Raw genomic sequence first — 27036 nt, forward strand, 5'->3', positions numbered from 1 at the left:
CCTCAGTGCAAGATGGAGAAAATGAACCTGATGGTTGCCTCTTTACAGACCAACTTATGGGTCTCTCTAAGGGATGTCACAAGAGTGATAGGCTTGATGACCTCCTGTTTCCCAGCAGTCCCCTGGGCAAGGTTCCAACAACGTCCACTCCAAAAATTATTTCTACAGAATTGGGATGGGCAGTCAAGTTCCTTGGAACAAAAAGTAAGGATTCCCACCAAGGTAAAAAGGACTCTTTGGTGGTGGAGATCCTCTCTTCACCTATCAAGAGGGCTAAACTGGACCATCCAGGTATCACAGAGGATTACCACGGATGCAAGCGCTTCCGGATGGGGAGCATATCTGCAGGACAGATGGGCGCAGGGTACATGGTCCCCAGCACAAAGGAAGTCTTCATCAAACCAAAAAGAGCTTATGGCGGTCCAAAAGGCCTTGGAGTTTTTTCAGGTAGAGGGGAGCCATCTACAGATCAGGTCAGACAATATAGCAACGGTAGCGTACCTGAACAAGCAGGGAGGTACTCGAAGTCTGGGCCTACAAACCATTGCACAGAAAATCTTTGTCTGGGCCGAGGGGAACCTAACATCCATTTCGGCCATTCACCTAAAAGGGACGCAGAATTATCTGGCAGACCATCTCAGCCGCCACCAGATGAACCAGGACAATTGGTCCCTCAACCCAGAGATGTTTCTCAAAATCACAACCTCATGGGGCCTACCGGTAGTGGATCTATTTGCCTCCCAGGCAAACAGGAAAACAGAAAAATTCTTTTCCATAACTCAAGGGGATCAGGCGTTAGGCATAGACGCTTTCGCCCACCCCTGGAAAGTCAGACTCTGTTACGCATTTCCTCCGATCAGATTGATCCCACAGGTTCTTCAGAAATTCATCCTAGAAGACACAGAGATGATACTGATAACCCCATACTGGCCCAAAAGGCCATGGTTTGCACGCCTTCAGGCGTTGGCAGCGCAACCTCCAATGACCTTACCTTGGAGACCAGATCTCTTAACACAAGGTCCGGTGGTCCATCCATTTCTCAGGACCCTAAACCTGACGGCCTGGTATCTGAGGAACAAATACTAGGCTCTCAGGGGTTCTCAGACAGAGTCATCAAAACATTGACCAGCTGTCGAAAGCCGGTCACTAGAAAAATGTATGCTAAAATCTGGAAGAAATTTCATTTTTGGATGATGGAGAATCAGAGACATTCCCCAGATATACCAACTATCTTGGATTTTTTTCAGGAAGGCATAGACAAAGGTCTCTCCTTAGGGACTTTAAAGGTACAGGCTGCCGCCCTTAGTGTCTTTCTTCAGTTTTCCCTTAGAGAAGACCCAAATGTGAATGCCTTTTTCAGAGCAATTGCCCGGACAAAGCCAACCGTGCTTAAAACGTGTCCAGCTTGGAATCTATCCCTGGTACTCCAGGCCTTGGTTACCAGTCCGTTTGAACCCTTGGTAGACCTATCAGTAAAAATGCTCACCCTAAAAACCTTATTTTTAGTAGCTATAACTTCAGCTAGAAGAGTTAGCGAATTACAGGCTCTCTCAATCAGAGAACCTTTTCTTATGATTTTTGATGACAGGATTGTGCTAAAAACAGATCCAGGATTTTTGCCAAAAAGGGTCTCTTCTTTTCATAGGACTCAGGACATAGTCCTTCCTTCCTTTTGCAATTTCCCGAACAACAATAAAGAGAAAGAATTTAGCTGTTTGGATGTCAGAAGATCCCTCTTGAGATACCTGGAGGTGACTAAAACCTTCAGGAAGACTGATACTTTGTTTTTACAATTTTCCGGCTCCTATAAAGGGGAAAAAGCTTCTAAGGCAACCTTAGCTAGATGGATCAAACAGGCTATCACAGAAGCCTATATAGTGAAAAAGGTGGCTCCACCTTTCATTACTGCACACTCTACTAGAGCATTGTCCACGTCTTGGGCTGAAAGGGCCGGTGCCTCACCAGATCAAATCTGTAAGGCAGCTACCTGGTCTAACTTTTCGACCTTTGTTAGACATTATCGCCTGGACCTCCTCTCTTCTCAGGAACAGGCGTTTGGTCGAAAGGTGCTCCAGGCAGTTGTCCCTCCCTAGACTGGTAAGTGCTTGCTCATCGTCTCATGGGCTGTCCTGGAAGACGACTTTGAGAAAAGCTGGGTTATACTTACTGATAACTCCTTTTCTAATAGTCTTCCAGGACAGCCGGATTCCCACCCGAACTATCTGGTATTATGTATAATGTATGATATGTGTCTATATATATCTATGTATATGTTTTACAGGGTGTCCTGTGGTTCTCATGAAATACTGAAGGTGAGGACTAAGGGACCGCCTTTTATTTTAATTTTGGAATGTGTTTCCTGTCCCTGGGGGAGGAGCCTAACGTCTCATGGGCTGTCCTGGAAGACTATTAGAAAAGGAGTTATCAGTAAGTATAACCCAGCTTTTCCATCTTTCTGGAGGATCGGATGAAAACCGACAGGCGGTCCGTTTTCATCTGATTCCCCCCCCCCCCCCCATAGAGGAGAGCGGGGATCTCACAGGTCTGTCTCAACAAAGTAAGTGGAGACAGACCTGTCATCTGCCTGCTCAGCGGGGCGGAAAATGCGCCTGAAAGGACCCAAAGGAGGCACTATGGTCAAAAGGAGTGCACTGAGGAAGGCGCATCCAATGTGGACACTCCACCCTTCGTGCCAGATCACAACAGATTCAAAGGGTACAAAAATTGAGCACTAGCACCACCCATTTTGGTATGGCAATCAGCCAAAGTTCTAAAGGGCATCTGCGCCACCTTTTTTATGTATTTCTCCTTCGTTGTACTTTAGTCTAAACAGAAGGAGCAAGCAAATATGTTGTGTCCCCACCAAGAATCCAGCTCAACCTGTGACTCTGGAAAAGTCGTTAGACGTTTAGAAAACACTAAAACTATGTAAATCTGCTGAGGTTTTTGTGTATGTGCTAACATTAAAACAGTTATCCTCGTAATTTATTTTTTTTTTTTTTCAAAGGGAGGTATGCACACATGACAGTGAGAATGGCATACATCTTTTGGGTCTAGACATTTTGGCTCTGGAGTAGGCGCTGCAAACCATCTCACTTGACTGCAGTGATGCCCGATCTATTTCTATTTGTTTTATAAGCTCATATGTAAGCAATATTTCATTGTGGGCTTTTGTTGGTGGTTTTCCATCTTTAGCCAAGCCTTTATATACCCCTTCATTTCCAGGTCTTTTTTCACATTTCAGTGCAACATTGCCCCATATGAATTTTATATAACTTTTGTGGCAGAGCTTTCTTAGGTGAACAGCTTGGGGAGTCAATGGGAGAGAAGGATCTGGGCGTCCTGGTAGATTAGAAAAAACAAATCTGTTGGTTTATGGTTAAATAGATTAAGCTAAAGTACATTTCAGATTGCTGTCTGTAACCTTTTGTATCTGTATCCTGCTGTATGTCACTTATGCAATTATTCTTAAATTTAATTGGAAGTCTATTTTTTTTCTCTTTCCAGGAAGGAATATCCAATCCCACACTGCGGAAAGATTTAAAAGCATCACAGAAGCTATACTGTTGTCCAGTTGAGGGTTGCCCAAGAGGCACAAATAGACCCTTCTCACAGTTTTCTCGTGTTAAGCAGGTATGAGGTTTTTTTTTTTTTAAATGTATTCTATAGCTGTGGCCCTTTCAAGTAAGAGTAATTCAATTTAAAGTGGAGTTCCACCCTAAATTTATACTTACCTCCATCTTCTCGCTCCAGGTCACCTGAAAAACAAATGGATAATCGCAATTTTTTTTTTTTTTTTTTTCTTACCTTGTAGAGAAAATATACTTACCTTACTTCCTCCTTCCTCCCCTCGGCGGCCACAGCGATTTGTCACTTCCTGGCTTTTGCAATGATTCCTGGGAGCTGAACGTCATCGCTCCCAGGAATCAATGCGCCTGCACCGGCCCCGACGTCAGTTCCGGTGCGCGCGCGTCATTCCCTTCTAAACAGCTTCTGGGCATGCCCAGAAGCTGTGGAGGGATGACGCGCACGCATCGGAAGTGACAGCGGGGCCGGTGCAGTGCATCGTGGGACCGAAGAAGAAGGAAGAGGACGCAAATGAGGATCGCGCTGGCTTCAAGCTGCCCACACCTGAGATGGCAGCGCTGGAGAATACCTTTTCAAGGTAAGTATTTCTCCTAAAAGGTAAGTGCAACCCGGGACAGTTCAGAGGCTAGCCATTGTGGAATGTACTAGCCCTGACTGTCCCAGGGGTATCTTAATTAAAAAAAGTATCCCCTGGGTGGAACTCCGCTTTAAAAATGTGTTTTTATAGAAAAAAGAAATTCCAAAAACTGTCACAATGTATAGGTATAAGAAGGCAAGGCTAAAGAATATACCTTCTTTAAAGTGCTTCCTCCCCATCACCCCACATACATTTTAGCAAAAACTGCAATGTAAATACCCCCCCCCCCCCCCCCCAATGGAATTCTGTGTGGTCATATGACTTCAAAGCTCTGGCTCCACTGTGTTATCTGGTGTCCCAACAACTAGGTTAAAGTGCTTGTAAAGAGAATTTTTTTTTTTTTTTCTTTAAATAATAAACATGGTTTGCTTAACTGTTCTGTGCAATAGTTTTGCACAGAGCCAAACCAATCTCTTTTGGGGTCCCTGGTTGGCGCACTTGGCTCCTTGATTCAAGTTGATTGCTATGGGGCACTTGTGTAGGGTCAATCCCAAGCTGGGCTGTGTGTATGTGTATATGTGTGTATATATATATATATATATATATATATATATATATATATATATATATATATATATATATATAAAGCGCACACACACAGCAACGTGGCTCAGCACCCCCCCCCCCCCCCCCAGGATTTGAGGTGGGAGAGAGAGGGCAGCGCTGGATCAAGATCGGCTCGGCTCAGCTAAGTGTTTAGTGGAGGCTGAGGAGGGGAGCTGATCATGGAAGGTTTTATGGGAAAAAAAAAAAAAACTTAGCCTTTGCAACCATTTCAAATCCCCTACAGCATAGAGGTTAAGGCTGGGGTCCACTGTTCTAGGCAGTGTCGATGGGGAAGAGTTTGCTCAACACATTCAACAGCTGCATATCAACATAGATCAGCTGGAGCTTTGCAATCCTGTAACCACATAGAACAACTTGGGAGAAAAACTTTTTAACAGTGGTTCTAGCCTCGGGCGTGGCGAGTAGAACACACACAAGCTGCGCTGCGCTCTGTTTATCCTGTCTCCAGTATCCTGTGTGTCTACTGGTTTGCCACTCTTCACACAGTTCTTCAGCCCATGGTAATGTGGATCCTCCTGTCCGTGTCACCACCTTGCAAAGTCACTGCAGCCACCTTTACATGGATAAATTCTAGATGCAGGAGCGGGACCTCTTGGGGGAAGATGATGCAATTCCTCCACCTGAACTGGAGTCTGGTGCTGGAGGCCATATCCACCTTCCAAGCAACCCTGGCGACGAAAATTGAGGCGGTAAAGATTGACCTCTTATCAAGCAGGATATGCACAAGCTTCGGGACCAGGTCACTGAGGCTGAAACCCGCATAGGCCACACTGAGGACACCCTATATCCCTTACAGCATACAGCCGAAGCCATACAGTTCCAGATACAGCAGATAGCCCAGAAGCAGGATGATCTGGAGAATTGTGCCCACCGATGTAATCTTCGCTTCATCGGCCTCCTGGAGGGCTCAGAGTGTTTTCACCCAGTTACGTTCCTGGTAAAGCTCCCGGTTACCACCTTTGGCAGGGCCGCCTTCTCCACCACTTTGTAGTGGAATGGGTGCACCGAATGCCGGCGCACCCCCTCACTCCTGAATTGCTAAATTGCTTAACTACAGGGATTGAGATGCCACCCTCAGTCTCTCCAGAGAAAAAGGCAAAATCCTGTTCCAAAATGTGCTGGTGTCTGTTCTGGATTTTGCAGCAGCGTTCACCGTTTTTTCATCGATGTCAAGCGTCGACTACGTATAAATCGTCTCAACGACGCCGTGCCGTTTCCTGCCAGCCTTCAGGTGGTGAGTGAAGACTGTTTGCATGCATTTGAGGACTTGCACAGGATGCCGTGGATGGACTCATCAATTTTACTAAGACCCCGTTCACACTTGGGCGATCCGACTTGCCGGGGCGACCTCACAGGTCGCGGTGCGCAGCTCGCACCGCGACCTAGGAGCGTCCGGCACGGACTTCATATCATTGAAGTCAATGCAGGTCGCTCCGGGTCGCCCCAAAGAAGCTCCGGACCCTTTTTCTAAGTCGGAGCGACTTGTGTCGCTCCTATTGGAACGGGTCCACAGCTTCTCTATGGCAGGCGACCTACAGCGACCTGTCAGGCGACCAGGTCGCCTGACAGGTCGCCCCCAGTGTGAATGGGGTCTTAGGCTTTCTATACTTATGGGGGATGTGTGTTTGTTTGTTTGTTTTTTTTTATGTAGCTTGCAACTTGCCGTTAAAGTGTTAGTCTGCATTTAGAGGCACCTCTGTATTTTTGTTTTTCTTGCATTTATTTGAGGACTCGGACATCTTCCTGGCTTGATCAACTACACACCGCCAGAAACCATTCAGCCTGATCATTGTTCTTTAGTATGGTAGCTGTGAGAAAGCTGAAAGTGAAAAGGAATCTTTTAGACTGAGCTAAGGATGGTGGTAAAAAAAACCCACGGGGGTTCTAAACCAACTCGGATGTATCCAAATCTAAAATATTTTTGGCTGGACACTTTCATTACCTTTTGTTAAAAATTAAAAATGGGTTTATTGACCCCTTTTTAACATCAGTAGTGCAAGAATGAGTAGCCAATCTATTCAAGGCAACCTGTTGGCAACAGATTTCTTGGTGGTAGATTAACTTGATTCGTTAGATTATTTTATTTTTGTGATTTGAAAGCTGGTTGAATGCAGTTGAACTTGCCTGAAATCAAGACTAGCATAAACTCCAAACAAAATGCTACATAATTGAAAAAAGGACTGTTGGCTTCAGATCTGGGGTAATGATGTTACTTGGATGTGAACATAGTCTCGAAAACCTCATATAAGCTTTAACCACTTAAGCCCCGGAAGATTTTACCCCCTTCCTGACCAGGGGGTTTTTTGCGATGTTTTTTTTTTTTTTTTTTTATGTGCTATAAACAAAAAAAAGAGCGTAATTTTTGCAAAAATAACTATTTTTCACTTTTTTTTTTATATGAAATTCCCCAAAAAAAAATGTAAAAATCAAATCAAAAAACATCGGGTCCGCCGGTCACACGCCCGCACTCCTCCTTGGCTCCAATCCCAGTGACAGGCGAGCGACGTAGGTCTAGGTGCCTGGCCGGGGCTGACTGCCGCAGTAAATATACTGTGCGCAGTCGGCAACCGGTTAACATTTTAATTTAATTTGAAAAGTAATTCTTAGTCTTTTTAAAATGGTATCTTTTGAGTAGTATATCTATACCCTAAACCAGTAGTCCCCAACCCGTGGACCGATGCCAGGGGTAGGGGCTAGGGAAAGCGTTGTGCGATAGTTCTGTGAGGACAGTGGTCACCGCTCATCTCCTGCTATGCGGCCCTGCCTGTGTATCCTCTCCCGGCTCCTCCGCCTGCCCGGCCACGCTATCATCCTATCCGAACGGCAGGGGGCAGGAGGAGCTGCAAATTGGAATGGAGAGCTCCTCCTACCCTTTGCCCTGCTGATAGTAAGTATGACCTTGTCAGGACAGCAGAGAAGCCAGGAGAGGATACAGACTGATAACAGCCTCTGCCCTGCCAAAAGTAGGAGTCCTGTGCAGGGGAGGCAGAGATTGGAATGGGGAAGTGTGATGTTAGAGAGGAAAGGGGGAGGGTAGACTGCAGGAGCACTGTGATGGAGGAAGCTGTGATTGCTAGGGGGTATGTAATATAAATGGGACTGCACTCTGTAATCATTACAGTGCAGTCCCCTTTACATCAAAGCCCCCCCCCCCTTTACATTACAGTGCCCATTTAACAAGCGGTTCCCATCACATGTAAAGGGGCAGTGTGATGTAGAGGGGGGGCTGTGATTTTGAAGGGGAACAGAGGACACTGGGACTGCTTTAAAGGTGTGGTGTGAAGTGTGAATATCCCATCAGCCTGGGAAAATTGGCTGCCATGAAACCGGTCCCTGGTGTGTTGCCAAAAAAGTTTTAAACATGTATTGTATAGACTCTAGTTCTGATCCTTTCCTACTCTATCCAAAGTTATGGCTATAGATGCACAATATTTAAAGGGCCATTTTAGGCTCTTTCGTGTCTGCATTCTACCCCTGTCTCTTGATTGTTCTCCTGCATTGTTGCCCTGTCATGGGCTTCCAGTGGAGTCTACCCAGGGACCATTTTAACACACCTTTCCAAGGCATTGACCACTGCTGTCACCATTAGTGAGCCTTCTTCACCAATGCTGTCTCCATGTATGTATAGTGGATATAAAAAGTCTACACACCCGGTTAAAATGTCAGGTTTCTGTGATGTGAAAAACTGAGAAATGGATAAATTATTTCAGAACGTTTTCCACCTTTAATGTGACCTATAAACTGCAACTCAACTGAAAAATTAACTAAAATCTTTCGGGGGGGGGGGGTAAAAATAAAAATATAAAATGTGGTTGCACACCCTCTTATAAGATGAAGCTGTGTTCAGATCTAAGCAATCCCATTCAAACCTATGTAAAATAGGAGTCCGCACGCACCTGCCATAATTTAAAGTGCCTCTGATTAACCCCCCAAAAAAGTTCAGCTGTTCTAGTAGGTCTTTCCTGACAGTTTCTTAGTCTCATCCTACAGCAAAAGCCATGGTCCACGGATAGCTTCCAAAGCATCAGAGGGATCTCATTGTTAAAAGGTATCAGTCAGGAGAAGGGTACAAAAGAATTTCCAAGGCATTAGATATACCATGGAAGACAGTCATCAAGTGGAGAAAATATGGCACAACAGTGACCTTACCAAGAACTGGACGTCCCTCCAAAACTGATGAAAAAGAAGAGACGAAAACTGGTCAGGGAGGCTGCCAATAGTCCTGCAGGAATATCTGACAAGTACTGGCTGTGTGGTACGTGACCACAATCTTTCGTATTCTTCATGTGTCTGGGATATGGGGTAGAGTGTCAAGTCTTATGAAGAAAAACATCCAAGCCTGGCTAAATTTTGCAAAAACACATCTGAAGTCTACCTAAAGCATGTGGGAAAATGTGTTCTGGTCTGATGAAACCAAGGTTAACCTTTTTGGCCAGAATTCCAAAAGATATGTTTTGCACAAAAACACTACACATCACCAAAAGAACACCATACCCACCGTGAAGCATGGTGGTGGCAGCATTATGCTGGGGCTGTTTTTCTTCAGCTGGAACAGGGGCCTTAGTCAAGGTAGAGGGAATTTATGAACCGTTCCAAATACAAGTCAATATTGGCACAAAACCTTCAGGCTTCTGCGAATAGCTGAACATGAAGAGGAACTTCATCTTTCAGCATGGCAACGACCCAAAGCAAACCTCCAAATCAAAAAGGGAATGGTTTCACCAGAAGATTAACCACTTGCCTATTGAGCACTTAAACCCCCTTTCTGCCCAGGCCAATTCTCCACTTTCAGCTCTGTCGCAATTTGAATGACAATTGTGCGGTCATGCAACACTGTACCCAAAATTACATTTTTATCATTTTTTTTTTTTTTTCAAACAGAGCTTTCTTCTGGTGGTATTTAATCACTTCTGGCATTTTTTATTTTTTGCTAAACGAGACTGAAAAATGTTGAAAGGAAAAAACACGTTTTTATAGTTATAAAATCTAGCAAACTGGTAATTTTTTTTTTTTTTTTTTTTTTTTTTCTTCCTTCATTGATGGGTGGCACCGGTAGGTGACACTGATGGGCAGCACTGATTGGCACTGATAGGTGGCACTGGTGGGCACAGATGCTCCTCTCCTCTTTGGGACTGATGTCCCTCTGACAGCAGCGGCAATCTGCTTTTTTTTTTTTTTTTTCAAGCCGAGAGCGTGAGGAGAAAAAAAAGCTGATTGCCGGTTGCTGTTTACATCGCGTGATCAGCTGTCACTGGCGGACGGGAAGAGGTAAAGTTTGTAATGGCCCAGCCAGAACCCAGACCTGAATCCGATTGAAAATCTGTGGGGTGATTTGAAGAGGGCTGTGCACAGGAGATGCCCTCGCAATCTGACAGATTTGGAGTGTTTTCCCAAAGAGTGGGCAAATATTGCCAAGTCAAGATGTGCCATGCTGATAGACTCATAACCTTTTGGACTGCGTGCTGTAATAAAATCAAAAGGTGCTTCAACAAAGTATTAGCTGAAGGGTGTGCACGCTTATGCAACCATATTACTTTCATTTTTTATATTTACTTCCCTCCACCTAAAAGATTTCAGTTTGTTGTTCAACTGAGTTGTACAATTTATAGGTCACATTAAAGGTGAAAAAAGTTCTGAAATGATTTTATCTTTGTTTCATTTGTTTACATCACAGAAACCTGACATTTTTTAACAGGGGTGTGTAGACTTTTTTATATCTGTATGTAGACCAGAAGTAAAACCTGAGGGTTTTTTTTTTTTTTCTGTCAGGAAGTCAGAATACAGATTGCAATAAAAAGTTGACCAGAGTTTCCTACTCAAAACTGCAAACAATGTTGGCTATACATACTTTAAAGCGGAGTTCCGGGCACAAAATCGACCTAATCGATTTTGTGCCCATCCGCTGGATCTTCTTCACCTGAAAAGGAATTGGATAGTTAGGTATATATATATATTTTTTTTTTTTTTTTACTCACCTTGTAATTGTAGATAGAAAATACTCACCTATTCTCCACTTCCTCCCTCTGTGCCGTGGCTCCGCCGTCACTTCCTCTTTGCGATGATTCCTGGGAGCTGAACGTCATCGCTCCCAGGAATCAATGCGACTGCACCGGCCCCGCTCATCACTTCCAGGGGCGACGCCGCATTCCCTGCTAAACAGCTTCTGGGCATGCCCAGAAGCTGTGGAGGAATGCGGCGCTGCACCGGAAGTGACGAGAGGGGCTGGTGCAGGCGCATTCTGGGAGAAGACACCGAAGAGGACGCAGAAGAGGATCGCGCTAGCTTCAGCTGCCCACAACAGAGATGGCAACGCTGGAGAAGAAATTTTATAAGTGAGTATTTCTTCTTGCAGGTAAGTGCGAACCGGGACAGATCAGAGGCTAGCCATTGTGGAATGTACTAGCCCTGACTGTCCCGGGGGTATGTTTATTGAAAAAACGTTTTCGTGCCCGGAACTCCGCTTTAAGCTTACCTTTCTGTGATTCCGATAGTGTTAATCCTCTTCAAAATACGCAGTTCCAGGCCCCTGTGTGGCTCTGCAGTTTCCCTTTTTGTTGGAGTTATTTGTGGGTTCTACAGCTAGTATGGGAGTTCTACATTTTACATGTAATTGTCACTTTTGCATTCCTTTGCCTATACTGAATTAGTGTGGATTATTTATTTTTTTGCAGCATAAGACTTGATACTGCAAAGCTTATGTACATTAATTGTATGCAAATTTTCTGTTTTTTGTTTTTTTTAATTGAGCCTTTTTTTTGCATTTTAGCACTTTATGAAAATGCACGCGGAGAAAAAGCACAAATGTGAAAAATGTGGAAGCTCGTATGGCACAGAATGGGACTTAAAGCGACATATTGGGTACTGTGGGAAGACTTTCAGGTGCACCTGCGGATGTCCTTACACCAGCAGAACTGCCCTCTTATCGCATACTCATAGAATGGGCCACGAAGTTCCCCTTGAACACAGGTGAAAGAGCTTTGGATATTTGTAAATTCCAATTAGTTAAAACTGCTACTAAGATTATTTCAAGACTTTTTGCTTCGCTCACATGGACAAACTTAAAGTGGTTGTAATACTATATATTTTTTTTATAACCGGTTATACCCACCTGCACTGTGCAATGAATTTGCACAGAGCAGGCCCAATTCTCTCATTTTTGGGTCCCCTGGCAGTCCTAGCTCGGGCACTCAAGCTGGCTCACTCCCGAGCCGCATTCCTGTGAATGGACATGGCACCCTCTGCTCTGTGAGACAATGAGGGGAGAGAGATCGGGAGAGCTGCTGCTTTCATGCACATCACTGGATCAAGATGGGGCTCAGATAAGTAAAAGGGGGGGGGGGGCAGCACCAAGAAGATTTTTTTACCTTTAATGCAAAGAATACATTAAGGTAAAAAACTTCTGTCTTTGGAACCACTTTATTAGTGTACACCCGTGTGAGGGATGTATTGCCCCACACAGGGATGCAAAGGTGTTCATTCATCCTTGTCTAGGCAGTCCCATTCATGTCAGTTGGGAAGCAGCAGTTACACAGCCGCTGCTCCCAATTTGGCAGCTTTGTGGATACGCAGCCCCAAACGCACACCGTCTTCATTCAAGGCTGTGCGGTCTGGAACACCCACACAGCTGTCAAATTGGGAGCAGTGGTTGTGTCCATACAGCCACACTGCATCTCAGCTAACATGAAAAGCACTGCTTGCATGGGCACACATGGAATACCTGTGCATCCCTTTGCGGACAAACAGGATGATGAGCATACGCTTAAATTGTTTTAAAGGTTTGGCTTTACAAAAATAAAAATGTCATACTTGCCTGCTCTGTGCAGTGGTTTTGCACAGCGCAACCCCAATCCTGGGCTCTCCTGCCCGGCAATCCTGGCTGCCCCCCCTTGGCCAGTGCCCCCAGTAGCAAGCTGCTTGCTATGGGAGCACTGGGTGTGCTCACTCCCAAGCCCTGCTCTTTGTGTCTTTTAAGACACACACAGTGAGCTGCTGCTCAGCCCCGGCCCCCCACTCTCTCCTCATTGGCTCACTGGCTGTAACTGACAGCAGTGGGAGCTAAAGGATACCGCTGTGCTGCTATCTTAGCCAATGAGGAAAGGGAGTTCCGGGACAGCCGATGCTTTTGTGCTCATCACTGGATCGAGAGAGAGCTCAGGTGAGCAGCACACAAGGTTGTTTTTTTTTTTTTTTTTTTTTGTGTGTGAAGGGCAAGTTAAATTTAAATACTCTACGGCTATTTCAACATGGAGGACAGGACCCTCTTGTAATGGCCATGACAGATGAGCTGAGAATTCAGATGCAGAATTTTTTTTATTTTTTATAGAAGTTCCTGAGAGCTGTAGGAAGCTGCTGAGCAAGTGATCTTGGCACCATCTAGTCAACATATATAATTTCTTTCGTTCATTGACCAACACTGCTCCATATCTTCTTTGACCCTTGGGTTATGATGCTTTCCTTAGGAGTAGGACACTAGACGGAAAATAGTTGACTGCGCCTATAGGGCAGTCCCATTGGGTATACTCCCACTTCCTGCTATAAGACTTGAGTTTTTTTTCTGCCTAGTCAGCAGTAAGGACCTAGCTCCCTGCTGGGATCTTTGGTCCTAGCATTTTTTCCTTTTTAAACAGAACTCTTCTTTCTTCTTTCTTTCTTTCTTTTTCATCAATTCTGGACGGGGCTGGCCTGCGGGTGAAACGCCTTGCGAGGATGCATACGACCTGATCGCGGCTTGAGTCGCAGCGTACCTCTGGCCCACAGCACCCCCCATTCCAAGATGGGGAGGTGATCTGACCGGAGTGGTGCCCACTGGCCCCAAGGCGTGGTGAGTGGTGTCCCCCCCCCCCCCCCCCTGGGAAATTTTGGGGTGGCACAGGCCCCTCCCTGGGTTGGTGGGCCCCCCATGTGTCCTACCCTCATGGCACCCCCTCACTAGCGGGGTTCCCTGGCGCACACCTCCCCCCTTTAGTCCCCTCTTCTGGAGTGGCTGTGCTGTCCTTGGTGTGAGGTGAGCTGTGGTCAGAAAAGGGGGGGGGGGGCACGCTGAGGTGGCTCCATTTCTTTTTTTTTTTTATGGCGGAAAATGTCCTGGGGGGGTCCCTGTCTAGGCCCCCCCCTGCTGAGCTTAAGTACCTGAAGGGTCCCTGGGGTACCGGGAGGCGCCCGCCGCGTGGCGTCGCCATTTTCCTATGGCTAAACTGCATGGGAGCTCGGGGCCATGTTTGTGTAGTCCGCGGCCATGTTTTTGTGGTTCCCATTTTAAATCGATGCAGCGGCCATTTTCTTGTAGCCGAATGGAGCGGTGCTCGGTTGTGGGCCTCTAGTGGCGGTACATCCGTTTCCTCTTCCTTTCTGATCAGCCTGCTGCTGGCAGCTTGGCGCTCTCTGTTCCTCTTAAGTTGGTGAGTCCCTGGGGCTGTACATACTTTTCCCCTATAGCAGCACTGCTTGATGGGCTGGGACCTGTGGTGCCATCGGTGCAGCGGTGGGGGGGGGGGTTTACCACATTTTTTATTTTATTTTTGTACAGCTTTTGCTTGGGGTCCCCAGGTTACTTTTTGAAGTCCCTAGAGCACGTGTCACCGCATGACTCACTCTCAGAAGCTATGGGACCCTCTGGGTCTCACTCCACCATGGTGGCCATGACGGCGGTCCTGCAGTCCTTGGTGTCCAAAGTGGGTATGGCCTTTCAAAATCAAAAGACCTAGCAAAAAGCGCCCCCCCGCCTTCACCTGCATCCTGTGCATCCTCAGATTCTGAGGCTGATTTGGCAGACGCGAGTCACCCCACGGGGTCTGCGCCCATGCACCTTGAGTGTTCTGATAGTGAGGATGATTCCTCTTCCACTACATCTCTGTAAGAAAAGGCGCTGGTGGAGGTACTTGTATCAGTGCAGGAAATTCTAAAAATTGAGGACACAGCTATTGCTGCGCTGGTGCAATTTGGTACCTGCAGACCATCCAAGGTGACTAAGGTGTTCCCCCTCTTCTGCCTATTTTGAGGAAATTGTCGCTAGTCAGTGGGGTTTCCCGAAACGCATGGTTGGGATACCCAAGCGTTTCACTTGTAGGTATCCTTTTGGGGAGTCCCTCTTAAAGAAACTGACATTTCGACCGGTTGTGGATTCTCAGGTTTCCAGGTTTGATAAAGTCACATTGCTGCCAGTGGAGGACGTGCCATCTTTTAAAGACCTGTAGACAGGAAGGCGGAATCTCTGGTCCATTACCTTTTTTACTGTGGCAGGTTAAATTTTGAGGCCGGTGTTTGCCGTAACCTTGGTCTCCCAGGCCTTGACGGAATGGGCAAAGCTTCTACCCAGGATTTGGAAGGGGGTCAGCATCCCCCTGAGCTGGCGGATCAGTTGATACAGGGGTTACAGTATATCTGTGATGCCTCTCTGGATGCGACCCCTTTGGCGTGCAGGGTGTCTGTGACAATGGTGACTCTTTGCCGATTTGGCTGAAATGCTGGTCTGCGGACCAGGCCTCCAAAAAGGTGCTGATGGATCTCCCCTTTGTGGGGGATCGCTTGTTCGGAGTTCCTATGGAAGAGATCATTAAAGGTCTCACGGGAGGTAAGAGCAGCCTGCTTCTGCAGGTTACTAAAAGCGGAGAGCCTCACCACAAACGTGGGCCTGTCTTCTTGGCCCAAAAGCAGACCTTTCGTCCTGCAGAAAGCAGGACAAGGGTTCTAAATCCTCTCGTACGTTCTCGGAGATTCCAAGAGACCCTGGGTTGGTAAATGAAAAGCAGGTTCCGCTGGTCCTGCAGACAAGTCCTCCTGAAGGGGGGGCACCCTCACTGGTACATGGGGTGGGGGGGGACTTCTTTGTTTCTTTCTGAACCCGTTGATCTCCTTCATTCAAGACAAATGGGTCCATGAGTTGATCCGGTTACAAGATCAAGTTTTGGTCCTTGCCTTCTGCAAGGTTCTTTCCTTCCAACCTGCGCCTGTCCCCGGATCGGCTACAGGGCCTTCTTGGGGCGGTTCAGGATTTTCTCTCACAAGGAGTCATTGTACCAGTTCCAGAGTTGTAACATTTTCAGGAGTTTTATTCAAACCTATTTACTGTTCCCAGGAAGGAAAGCAAGGTCCGTCCAATCTTGGACCTCAAGGCCCTAAACCGCTTTGTGCGGGTTCAGAAATTCAGAATGGAGTCCATTCACACAGTAGTGGCATCCCTTTTTATCAAGGGGATTTTCTGGCCTCTATCGATATCAAGGACGCTTGCCATTATATCCCAATATATTCTGAGCGCCAGCGTTTTCGTCGCTTTGCCGTAGGTGAGGAACACTATCAATTTGTGGCGTTAACCCTTTTGTCTCGCCTCAGCTCCTCGGGTGTTCACAAAAGTTTTGGCCCCAGTTAGCCTTGCTCAGGCAGAGGATAGCAGTACTGGGGTACCTGGACTATCTCCTTCTGCGAGCACAGTCCCCGTCTGTCCTACAGAACGATTTGGACATCACTGTGCGAACTCTGCAAGAGTTCGGCTGGACGCTGAATTTTCAAAAATCAGCTCTGACTCCATCCAACAGATTGGACTACCCAGCCCTGGCTCTGGTGATTATTCTAGAAACAAAACTGCTGAAGTTGCAGCATGTGATTCGGCTCCTGTTATCCAACCGCCAGTCATGTCTCAGGACTTGCATGCAAGTGCTGGGTTTGATGGTCTCCACCTTCGAGGCGGTTGCCGTTTGCTAAGTTTCATACCAGACCTCTGCAAAAGGATATTTTGGCCAAATGGGACAAAAATCCTTGGTTCCTGGACAGTCTGGTCCTGTTGGGCCAGAGTATGAGGGGATCCTTGCTTTGGTGGCTCTGTTCCACCAGCAAAAGCCCTTTCCACCCACCCCCCCCCCCCCCGTACTGGATGGTGGTTTCCATGGACGCCAGTCTGTCCAGGTGGGGGAAGTGTCTTGGGCACAGAATCGGCCCAGGAAGTTTGGTTTTGGGAGGAGTCCAGCCTGCCGATCAATATCCTGGAAATTCCGGCGATCAGGCTTTGCCTGTCCCAGTGGACGGATCATCTGCAGGGGTGTCTAGTAAGGATTCAATCGGACAATGCCAGGAGCTGTGGCATATGTCAATCATTAAGGGGGCACCAAAAGTGCCCTAGCGGCAAAATAAGTGGCCGGCATTCTAAGGTGTTCAGAGCGCTTTGTTCCAGCCCTTTCTGCTGTGCACATTCCAGGGGTGGAAAATTGGCAGACGAACTACCTCAGTCGGCAGGCCCCGAGTCCGGACAAATGGTCCCTTCACCCAGAGGTGTTTCAACAACTATGTCCAGTGGGGACCCCAGATGTGGACCTATTAGCCTCTCTCCTAAGCTGCAAGGTTCAGAGGTTTGTGGCAAGGTCTCAGGACCCTCTGGCACAGTGTTTCTCAACTCCGGTCCTCGGGCACACTAACAGGCCAGATTTGGGTATTACCTTAGAGAGATGCAGACTAGAATACTGCAATCACTGAGCAGCAAGTATCACCTGTGATGTATTTCAGTTTTCTTGCAAACCTGGCCTGTTAGTGTGCCCCAAGGACTGGAGTTGAGAAACAGTGCTCTGGCAGACGCCCTGGTGGCCCTTTTGGGGCCAGTATTGTCTAATATATGCCTTTCCCCTGCTACAGCTTCTGCTGAGACTTCTGCGCAGAATCTAGGCAGAAATGATTCTGGTCATTATGGTGGCCTCGACTCATCAAGAGTGGCCTCGACTGTCTTGGTACGCAGGCCTGGTAAGACTGGTAGCCGATGCCCCTTGGTGACTCCCTCTCAGAGAAGATCTTCTGTCTCAAGGACCGATCTGCAATCCTGCTTTATGGTCGCTGGCTTTAACAGCTTGGCTACTGAAAGCCAGGTACTGAAGGACAGAGGGTTGTCGAATTTGGTAATTCCTACTCTGTTCAAAGCTAGAAAATCTACTTCTAGGAAGATTTATCGAGTTTGGAAGGCTTACATTGGTGTGCGTGTCGGGGGGGCATTTGGCCCTGGGTACCATCAAGGGTCAGATTTCAGCTTTGGCAATCTTTTCCAATGCCTGTTGGCCACAAATTCCTTGGTTCACACCTTCGTGCAGGGGGTTTGCCATCTGGCTTCTCCGGTAAGGCCCCCGGTGCCTGGTACTGTTGGTTCTTCAAAAACCGTCTTTTGAAAATGTTCGTGAACTTCCTCTGCTTACTCTGTCATGGAAGGTGGCTTTCTTGCTAGCTATTCTGCACGCAGGGTCTCAGAACTGGCTGTGTTGTCCTGTTGGTCACCTGGTGGTTCACAGGGACAAAGTGGTACTACGTCCCTGTCAGTCGTTTCTTCCTAAGGTCTTCTCGGGGTTCCACTTAAATGAAGACAGTGTGTTGCCTTCATTGTGTTCGAAGCCAAAACATCCAAAAGAAATCCTTGCATTCCTGGGATGTGTTTCGGGCCATCAGGATGTACTTGAAGGTGACTGAGTCGATGCAGAAATCAGATTCCTTGTTTGTCCTTGCGGATAGTTCTTGTAAGGGGCAGGCTGCATCTGCTGCGACCATTTCCAGATGGATCAGGCAAGCGGTGGTGCAGGCCTATTCTATCAAGGGTCAGGTTCCTCCTTCCCCTGTTGAGGCACATTTTACAAGGACGCTTAGTGCCTCCTGGGCCTTCCGTCATCAGGCGTCAGTTGCAAGGCGGCCACCTGGTCGTCTGTACACACATTCACAAAGTTTTACAGGGTAGATGTACTAACATTTGCGGATGTTGCGTTGCGCTACAAAGTTTTGTAGGCTGCTGTTGCAGAGGCTCCTGCCTCTTGAGGGTGTATTTTTCTTGGTAGGGGAGTTCCAGTTGTTCATGGTTGGCTACATTTTAACCCTTTTGGGAAAAATGTTTATTGCTGTGTGTGTGTTTGGTTTTTTTTTTTTTTTTTTTCCCACCCCTCATGTTGACACTGCTTTGGGACGTCCCAAAGGTCAAAGAAGATATGGAGCTGTGTCTTTCAATGTACGAAAGCGAAAACTGGATTTTTGTCTGTCTTGCCATAAAATCCTTTTCTCTGATGTTCATTGATGGACACAGCACCCACCCCTCTGTTGCGTTGGGTTATGTATTCTTCTGACACTGCTTGTTAAAAACTGAAGTCCTATAGCAGGAAGTGGGAGTATACCCCCAGGGACTGCCCTATAGGCGAAGTTAGTTTCCGCCTAGTGTCCTACTCCTAAGGAGAGCAGCATAACACAGGGGTGAAAGAAGATATGGAGATGTGTCTTGTCAATGAACATCAGAGAAAAGGATTTTACGGTAAGACAAAAATCCAGTTTTTTGGACTAACCCTTTTAAGTGATTGTAAAGCTTTATTTGTTTTTTCTTTAAAATAACAAACATGTTCTACTTACCTGCTCTGTTCAGTGGTTTTGCAGAGTGGTCCAGATCCTCCTTTTTCTTGGGTCCCTCGCCGGTGCTCCTGGCTCCTCCCTCCTGTCGGGTGCCCCCCACAGCAAGCAGCTTGCTATGGAGGCACCCGAGCGGAGCCGCTGCTGTGTCCATTCACACAGAGCCGTGGCTTGGCCCCGCCTCCACCATCTCCTGTGTGGTTTCTTGCTCTGATTGCCAATAGCCAATCAGAAGTGAAAGTCCCCGGAGAGGCAAGGCTCTGTTGGACATTGCTGGATCAAGAGGGGGCTGCTGCACACAGGTTTTTTTTTTTTTTTTTTTTAACCTTAATCCATAGAATGCATGAAGGTTAAAAAAAAAAAAAAAAAAAAAACCTTGTGCTTTTACAACCACTTTAATTATAAATCATTTTAACCCTTGCCTTTTCAATGATGACCATAATGTATTGTTTTTTTGCAGAGACCCCCCTGTCAAGAAAAGAAAACTGGATGCATTAAAACAGAACAAGAAAGCTGTGAATGAGGAGTGTGTTGCCAAAAACGATCAGCTCGAAGCAGTTATGACTTCTGACCAGCAGATGGCAGAGTTTAAGGCATCGTCTGCAAGTGAAACTTACTTTGCTTCCTATGTTACAGGGGACGCTTCTCTACAGCCAAGTCAAGCACAAAAACTCTTGTTACCAAAGCCTAAGTTGGCAGTAGTTAAATTACCAGTCATGCAGCTGGCTCACCTGCCTGTCCTAGTCTCAGCCAATGACTGTTCTATGAAATCTGTAGTGGTAGCAGTTAATAGTCGTGGACCAGTCATAAGTTCTTTGCAATTCATACCTCATTATAATGGAACAGTCCTGCCAAGTCTGGACGCTGAGACTACCCTACCTAGTAACCTCCCTCAAGCTAGTTGTCTAGGAGCTGCTAATTCTTATGTGCAAGTCAATATGGGTAGACTATCGCCCAGTGACTTGCACTCTAATTCGAATGGTATATTGCCTAAAAGCAAAATCACATCTGATGTTCAAACTGACTTATCTTATTTTACCTCCAGTGTTTTGCCCAGCACCTCCTGGACTGCGAACGAGTCTAGCGTTTCATCTTCTTCCCAAACAGACTTGTCCTTTACTGCCCAGATGACTTTGCCCATCAGTGTAGAGACTCAAACCCTGCAGGACTCTTCTTCATTGCCCCCAAAACCTCAGCCAGAAGTCTCTGTCAATCCTTGTCTCACTTGTGGAATTTCTCGGGAGACTCAAACAAGCAGTACTTCTCTGCTGAGAGAGAACACTCTGTTGGTGGACCAGGCAGTCAGCTGTGATGATCTCTTCAATAACACTAATTCCTATTACACTGTGTCGACGCAGACAAACCAACCAGACAGTACCTATATCCCTGGAACCTTGGGGCAAAATCTACTGAATTCAGATGCCATTAGGGACATCAGGGTAGAGGAAATGAAACCTCCCTCTTTTATTAATTTCAGCACACAAAATGGGACCTTCCCACCCCAAAACATGACCGATAACCAAACCCAAACTATGGAGTTGTTAAGTGACCTCGAAAAAATCCTATCTGACAATATATCCAGCCAGCCATTGGATAATCGCAACCTGCTCTCAGCTGGAGAAGGCCATTTATCTTCTAACTGTAACCCCAACACCGGCATCGATTTTGACATTGAGGAGTTCTTTTCAGCATCCAATATCCAGACCCAGACTGAAGAGAGCATGCTGAGCAATCTGAATTCTGAATATTTGGATATTGAAACACAAACTGATTTTCTGTTTTCTAATGACTCGACGCAATCGTTTTCAAACAAAGGAAGTTCCAATCTGCTGGGGATGGAGATGTTTGATACTCAAACCCAGACGGACTTGAATCTCTTTCTGGACCGTACTTCTCCCTTGCGTCTAGGCAGTCTCTTGAAACAGTCAAGCTTTTCGATAAGCACAGACTCTTCTGATGCAGAAAGCCACACAGATGGAGCATCAACCAGCAAAAATGTGCCATGCCCTGCGCTGGAGAGCCACGTACAGCAGAACAGTGCCCAGACACAAACCACCGACAGCTGCTTTGAGACTCTTGGAAGTTTATTCCTTACAAGCAACGAAACCCAGACTGCTATGGATGACTTTCTCCTGGCAGATCTGGCATGGAATACAATGGAGTCTCAGTTCAGCTCAGTGGAGACCCAGACCTGTGAGGAGCGCTTCACTTTGTTTTCTGAAAAATCTCAGAGCTGACTGGCGTGCCTTTAAACTCAATCCTACCGATAGCAGTGAATGAACTTTAACATCCTCCTTTGCTTTCTATTTATTGGTTTGTCTCTGCATGTCTTAACGTATGTTGCAAAAACAAACCTCACTATTTCTGTCCGTCTGCACAGCCTTTATAGAACGTCTTGGCCATTAGTAGGCATGGCATACATTTAAATGCTGTTTTTATTTAATGTGATTCTCAATTGCATGACGTTGTACACCAATTATGTAGACATTTGGTCTATTTTGTATATTGGCGCAAACACCTAGAAAAGCACTTTATTTATTTGGTTTTCATTGTAAATTATTTATAGTGTGACGATAAAGAATTATCTGTCTGACTGTAAACTTTGTGTGGTTCATTACTGAAAATCTGAAATATGTACACCCAAACATACAGTAGGTTTTTGTGCACTACAGCTAGCCATACATTGGTAGGTTTCTCAACGAGTATTCTCAGTACATTTGATGACTTGACAAATTTCCATTTCTTTAACCACTTTAGACCAGGCCTAGTCGTGTTTTTTTTTTTTCTTTGTTTTTATTTGGGAGAAAATGGTGGTACAAAAGAACATTGTATATCAAGAAGCATGGTATTACAAATATATTATCAGAGTACAAAAGATAGGATATATAGTCTAATAACAGAATCATTGTAGTCAGTCAGATAAAAATAGAAGAAATATTTTAGTGGTTAGTGTCACAGTATATTGTATATTTCTAACGGCATCTTTACTCAGCAAAGTAATTTAAGGCAAAGGATCAACATCTTATCAAAATTATCTGAATTAAATTGGTTGGAATAGAATTTCCGCATGTTTTAAACCAGGGGTCCCATTTTATTGTCATAGAAGTGGGTAGAGTTGTAAAGAGTGTGAAAGATTTTTACAATGAGGCTGATTGCATTAATTCTTGTTTTAAGACCAGGCCTATTCTGACACTCCCCACGTAGATATAAAAATCAGCATTTTTTTTGCAAGAAAATTACTTGGAGCCCTCAAACATTTATGTGTGTGTGTGTATATATGTATATTTATGCATATATAATATATATAGTGGGTGTTGCAATTTTTTGTCACGCAGTTTTTTTCAAATGCAAATTTTTTTGGGAGGAAATACACTTTAATGAATTTTACTGCACGCAAACACAATACCCATTTTTTGGTAAAATATAAAAGGTTAGGCCGAGTAAATGGAAATCAAACATGTCACGCTTTTAAAATTGTACATTGGTGATCAACTAAGGTACATTTAAATCAGGGCTTGACAAATTTTCCTGAAATCTAGGAGCCAGCTAAAGTTAGGAGCCAGTTTTTTTTTTTTTTTTTTTTTAAACTAACAACCAAGCTTTATTTAATAAAACGGATACTAAATTTACACATAAATACGACTAGAACCCCACTCTCCTCTATAGCACAATTGGATGAAAACAGACTGTCTGTCTCTGTCCATCCGATGCCATCTGATCCGATCCACGGGATGGATAGAAAATAGAACCACCATCCGTCTGCTTTTGGTGGACAGGATCAGATGGCGGCAGATTACTGCTTCATAGAGGAGAATCAAGGGTCTGATCAGGTCTGCCTCAAAAACTGACAGGCGGACCTGATCAGACAGCCCGTGTGAAAGGGGCCTTCGGCTGTGGCATGGCGATGAGGAAAAAAAAGGATATATATATATATATATAATATACATTTTTTTTTTTTTTTTTTAATAATTAAAAAAAAAAAAAATATATATATTTTTTTTCTTTTTACATTTAAAAAATAAATTAAATAATAATCCACACTCCCTGTCAAAGGTAACTAACTGGACAGGGAGATGGTAATGAATGAATTGAGAACAAAAAGGCAGTGGAAACAGTCATTACAACATCATTACTCCCGGCCTCCACAAGTGGGCGCCAGTTCCCCATTGGAAGCCTGTCATCTCAAGTAGGCCGAAAAGCCGGGGCCTCAATTTTCGGACGGCCCGGAAGTCAGTGCACTCCGTGCGTGGAAGTCCGGGCAAAAATGACAGGACACCTTCTGCAGGGCACCCCCAGGCGCCAGGTCGCTAATTCTAGTCGCAAATGCGACCTGGCGCCCGGGAATTGTCGAGCCCTGATTTAAATTATCCATATGAAACGCTTCAAAAGCCTTTACAGGTTACCACTTTATATTTACATAGGAGGTCTGTTGCTTGATATATTGCTTTCAATCTGTGCGTGCATTCGCCTTTGCGTGCGAGCACGAGGGGCTCTTGAGAAAAATACCCCTATATTTTTTTTTTTTTTTTTTTTACTGTGTGTGTGTGTTTGTGCCTCGCTGAATTGTTGAAATAAAACCTTAATTATGTGTTCACCTTTCAAGACCCGTGAGTGCCACTCTTTTTTTTGAATTATATGTACTACTCTCTTTTGAATTGTTTTTTATATATAGAAATATTTATTTTTACTTGCTATTATTAATTCTCTATTGATAAGATTAATAATATGATAAAACAGCATCCCTTGTGATGGTATGGGCAGTGACATGTACTCTTTACTGAGAGATCTGGGGTCATCTTTTTTTTTTTTTTCCTAAGCATCAGATCAAACCAAGATCTGTTTTATCTGTGGCTTGTTTACATCCAGCAAAACCAGAAGTGATTAAATACTCATCGCTTCTGGTTTCTTAGACCATAGAGAAGGAGGATGTTCTCCTTGATCATCTCTATGGCCAGCGGAACTGCTGACTTCTGTCCTGGGCATCCCAGTGGGCTGGCAAAGCCTGGGAAGGGGGACACCCCCTTCCACTGTCCGTAAAAGCGATCAAGCAGCTAATTGGCTGCTCGGATTGCTTACACAAAAAAGCATATCTGCCTGTAACTGCAGGCATCATCCTGGCATAACCACTTCAACCCCTCGATGTACCGGCATATTACCGTGGCTGAAGTGGTTAAACATTTGATTATAGAGTAAATGGGTTTTTCCCAAACAAAAACCATATACCCTGTTTAAAAATTTGTTCGTTTGAGAAATATTTTCAATCGTACTCCTCCCTTTTTTCCATCAATGTGGTTGAAAGGGAACATTGATTTGACCCCACTAATCATTAGGGAATTAAATGAAAATTCTTAAAACAAAGAATTTCTAGCAAGATTCTACATTGTACTAGTGTATGGCCAGCACAAGGCAAAAGATTAGAAAAGTATCTGTTGCCCCCAACAGGCATATTGCACCAGCTCTGTCGGAAAGGAGCTATCTGACTGGATGCGATAGTATGAGCAAATGCTGTGCCTTTGTTTTCTGTGTCAATGCACCTAAAGTGAGCCAAACACAGGTTTTATTTTGATCATTTATCTGTAAAATTTATCAACGAATATAGTGTGATGCAAAGTGAGGAGCTATAAAGAAAAGGGGGTTTACAGAAATGCCACATAGTTGTTGATAAATCTTTAAAGTGTAAGTATAGCCAATTTTATGGAAGGGCTAAAATCCATGTCAGTCAATTGCAGTCTGTGTGCCATTGGGTCATTTCTATTCCTGTCAACACAACAAGACATGCCCTTCTTAGACAATTGTCACCAAAACAAAGAGGTTAGGGACACTTGGTCAGAAAGTGATGGCAAATTGTTAGCGTTCTCACTGGAACAAGACACAAAGGATAATGCCTAGTACACACGATGGACTGACGGATGAATGATCGTCATAATCATTTATTTTTTCTCTTGCATGCTAGGTTTAGATCAAAAATCGATTAGGTTTAGAAAATTTTCATAAGACAGAATGCAACTTTGGAAGTGTTGTATTGTGATAAATTCTTTAGGTTCACTGCATGGGGTTTTTTTTTTTTTTTTTTTTCCCTTTGTACGAATACTATACCAATTACATGAAAATCATTTGTTCTGTTAAAAGAAATATTTTCATGCTTGGCCCTTTTGGATTTTTTTTACATTAACTTATTGGTTCTCAAAAGCTGTGTACTAATGAATAGGTTATTGGATGATCACTCCTAATGTTTTTGTTGTAATTTTCTCATCATGTACCATAATGGGGGTGGGTGTGAAGGGGGGGTTTATGATTAACTATACCAATCTAAACATGGGGTTTTTTTTTTTTTTTTTTTTTTTTTTTTCTCCATATCGCACATCTGTCTGGGGGTTGGTTAATGCACAGAGTCAGCCTTTTTCCTTTTGGAGAGAGAGAGAGAGAGAGAATATCTCCCATTGCGCATGCACTGCTCAGTCCATTTATTCCTACAGATAAGCAGGTGGTCCCCCCCCCCCCCTTTAGCTGCAGGAGTTGGTAGTAACAGGGCCCAGTGTGAGAACTTTTGGCAATCAAAACGCTTAAAAATGTCTACTTCAGAAGAAAACTTCCGCAGGCCATTCCTCTTCATCAGGTTGGTGTGGGAGAGTATTTACTCTTGCGGATGGTAGTTAAAGGATAAGTTCACCTTTTGGGAACATGTAGTGAGTTCCCATTGCTGCAGCTGCCTCTCCCTTCCTGTCAGGGAGTATCAGCTTATCTGTATGACATGTGATCTGCTGATCACTGGTGCAATGCTTTCCAGGCTCCTGCTACAAAAAAAAAAATAAATGCACGTTTTATTATCTGGAAAAAAAGTGCATTTATTTATTTTTAAAGTGAACTTCTCCTTTTTAAAGTTTTATTTTTGTACCAGTCACTTTAAAGTTATTGTAAAAGCATATGTTTTTCTTTTAAAAAACGTGATACATACCTGCTCTGTATAATGGTATTGCAGAGAGCAGCCCCAAACCTCCTCTTCTGGGGGGGGGGGGGTCTCTTGCCAGTGTTACAGGCCCCTCCCTCTCACAAAGTGCCCCCACAGCAAGCAGCCTGCTATGGGGCACCAGAGCAGACTCACTCCTGTGCCACTGCTCTGTCTGTCCATGCACACAGCTGTTGCTTGGCCCGCCCCCACACTGGTCTCATTGGCTCACTGGCTGTGATTGAGAGACCTGTGACCGCTGAGGCACATTGCTGCATTCAGATGGGGCTCGGGTAGTTATTAGGCTACTGCTCCACACATAGAATGTATGAAGGTAAAAAGAAAAAAAAAAAAAAAAATCTTGAGCCTTTATAGCCACTTTAAAGTTGACTCTTCATCAGATGTAGCGCAGTAGTGTCTACTAATTGTGCATAGGGAATACATGTCACAGAATTCAGGGAAGTAAATGTTTGCGAATCTTCACAAAGTAAGTTTACAAACGTCAAGATTGTTCAGGTAATTAAGAGTAGTCTGGGAAATTTTTGAAATACAAAAAATGATTTATTACCCCTTGAAATTTTTCACATTTTGTCGTGTTACATCTAAAAACATAAATGGATTCAATTGGCATTTTTTTTTTTTTAATAGATCAACACAAAGTGGCACATAATTGTGAAGTAGAAAAAAAAAATGATAAATGGTTTTCAAACTTTTTATTTTTCTTACAAATAAATATCTGAAAAGTGTGGTGTGCATTTGTAAAAACAGCTGTTCTGTGAAGCCCTCAGGTTTGTTAGAGAACCTTATGTAACGTGATCCACAACGTGCTTGTGGGCTTCTGTCAGAATACCGCTTCCTTCAGTCTAGAACATAGATATCAGATATTCTAGCCGCCTCCATAATAAACTAGCTGAGAATAGCTTGTATAAGACCTGGAACATTTATTGAA

The 27036-nt window shown here is 44.8% G+C and overlaps 1 protein-coding gene across 1 annotated transcript in view; it reads left to right on the forward strand.

The window, feature by feature from the left end:
* ATMIN (ATM interactor) overlaps window positions 1-21729 on the forward strand; it is a 39810-nt gene extending 18081 nt beyond the window's left edge. The window contains exons 2-4 of the mRNA XM_082269776.1: window positions 3508-3633; window positions 11559-11758; window positions 19602-21729. Coding sequence (XP_082125902.1) covers window positions 3508-3633; window positions 11559-11758; window positions 19602-21378 — 2103 coding nt within the window. The 3' untranslated portion in view covers window positions 21379-21729. The remainder of the gene's footprint in view (window positions 1-3507; window positions 3634-11558; window positions 11759-19601) is intronic.
* The last annotated feature ends 5307 nt before the right edge of the window (window positions 21730-27036 follow it).

This window comes from Pelophylax lessonae (genome assembly GCF_965119305.1).
Source record: "Pelophylax lessonae genome assembly, chromosome: 10".
NCBI lineage: Eukaryota > Metazoa > Chordata > Amphibia > Anura > Ranidae > Pelophylax > Pelophylax lessonae.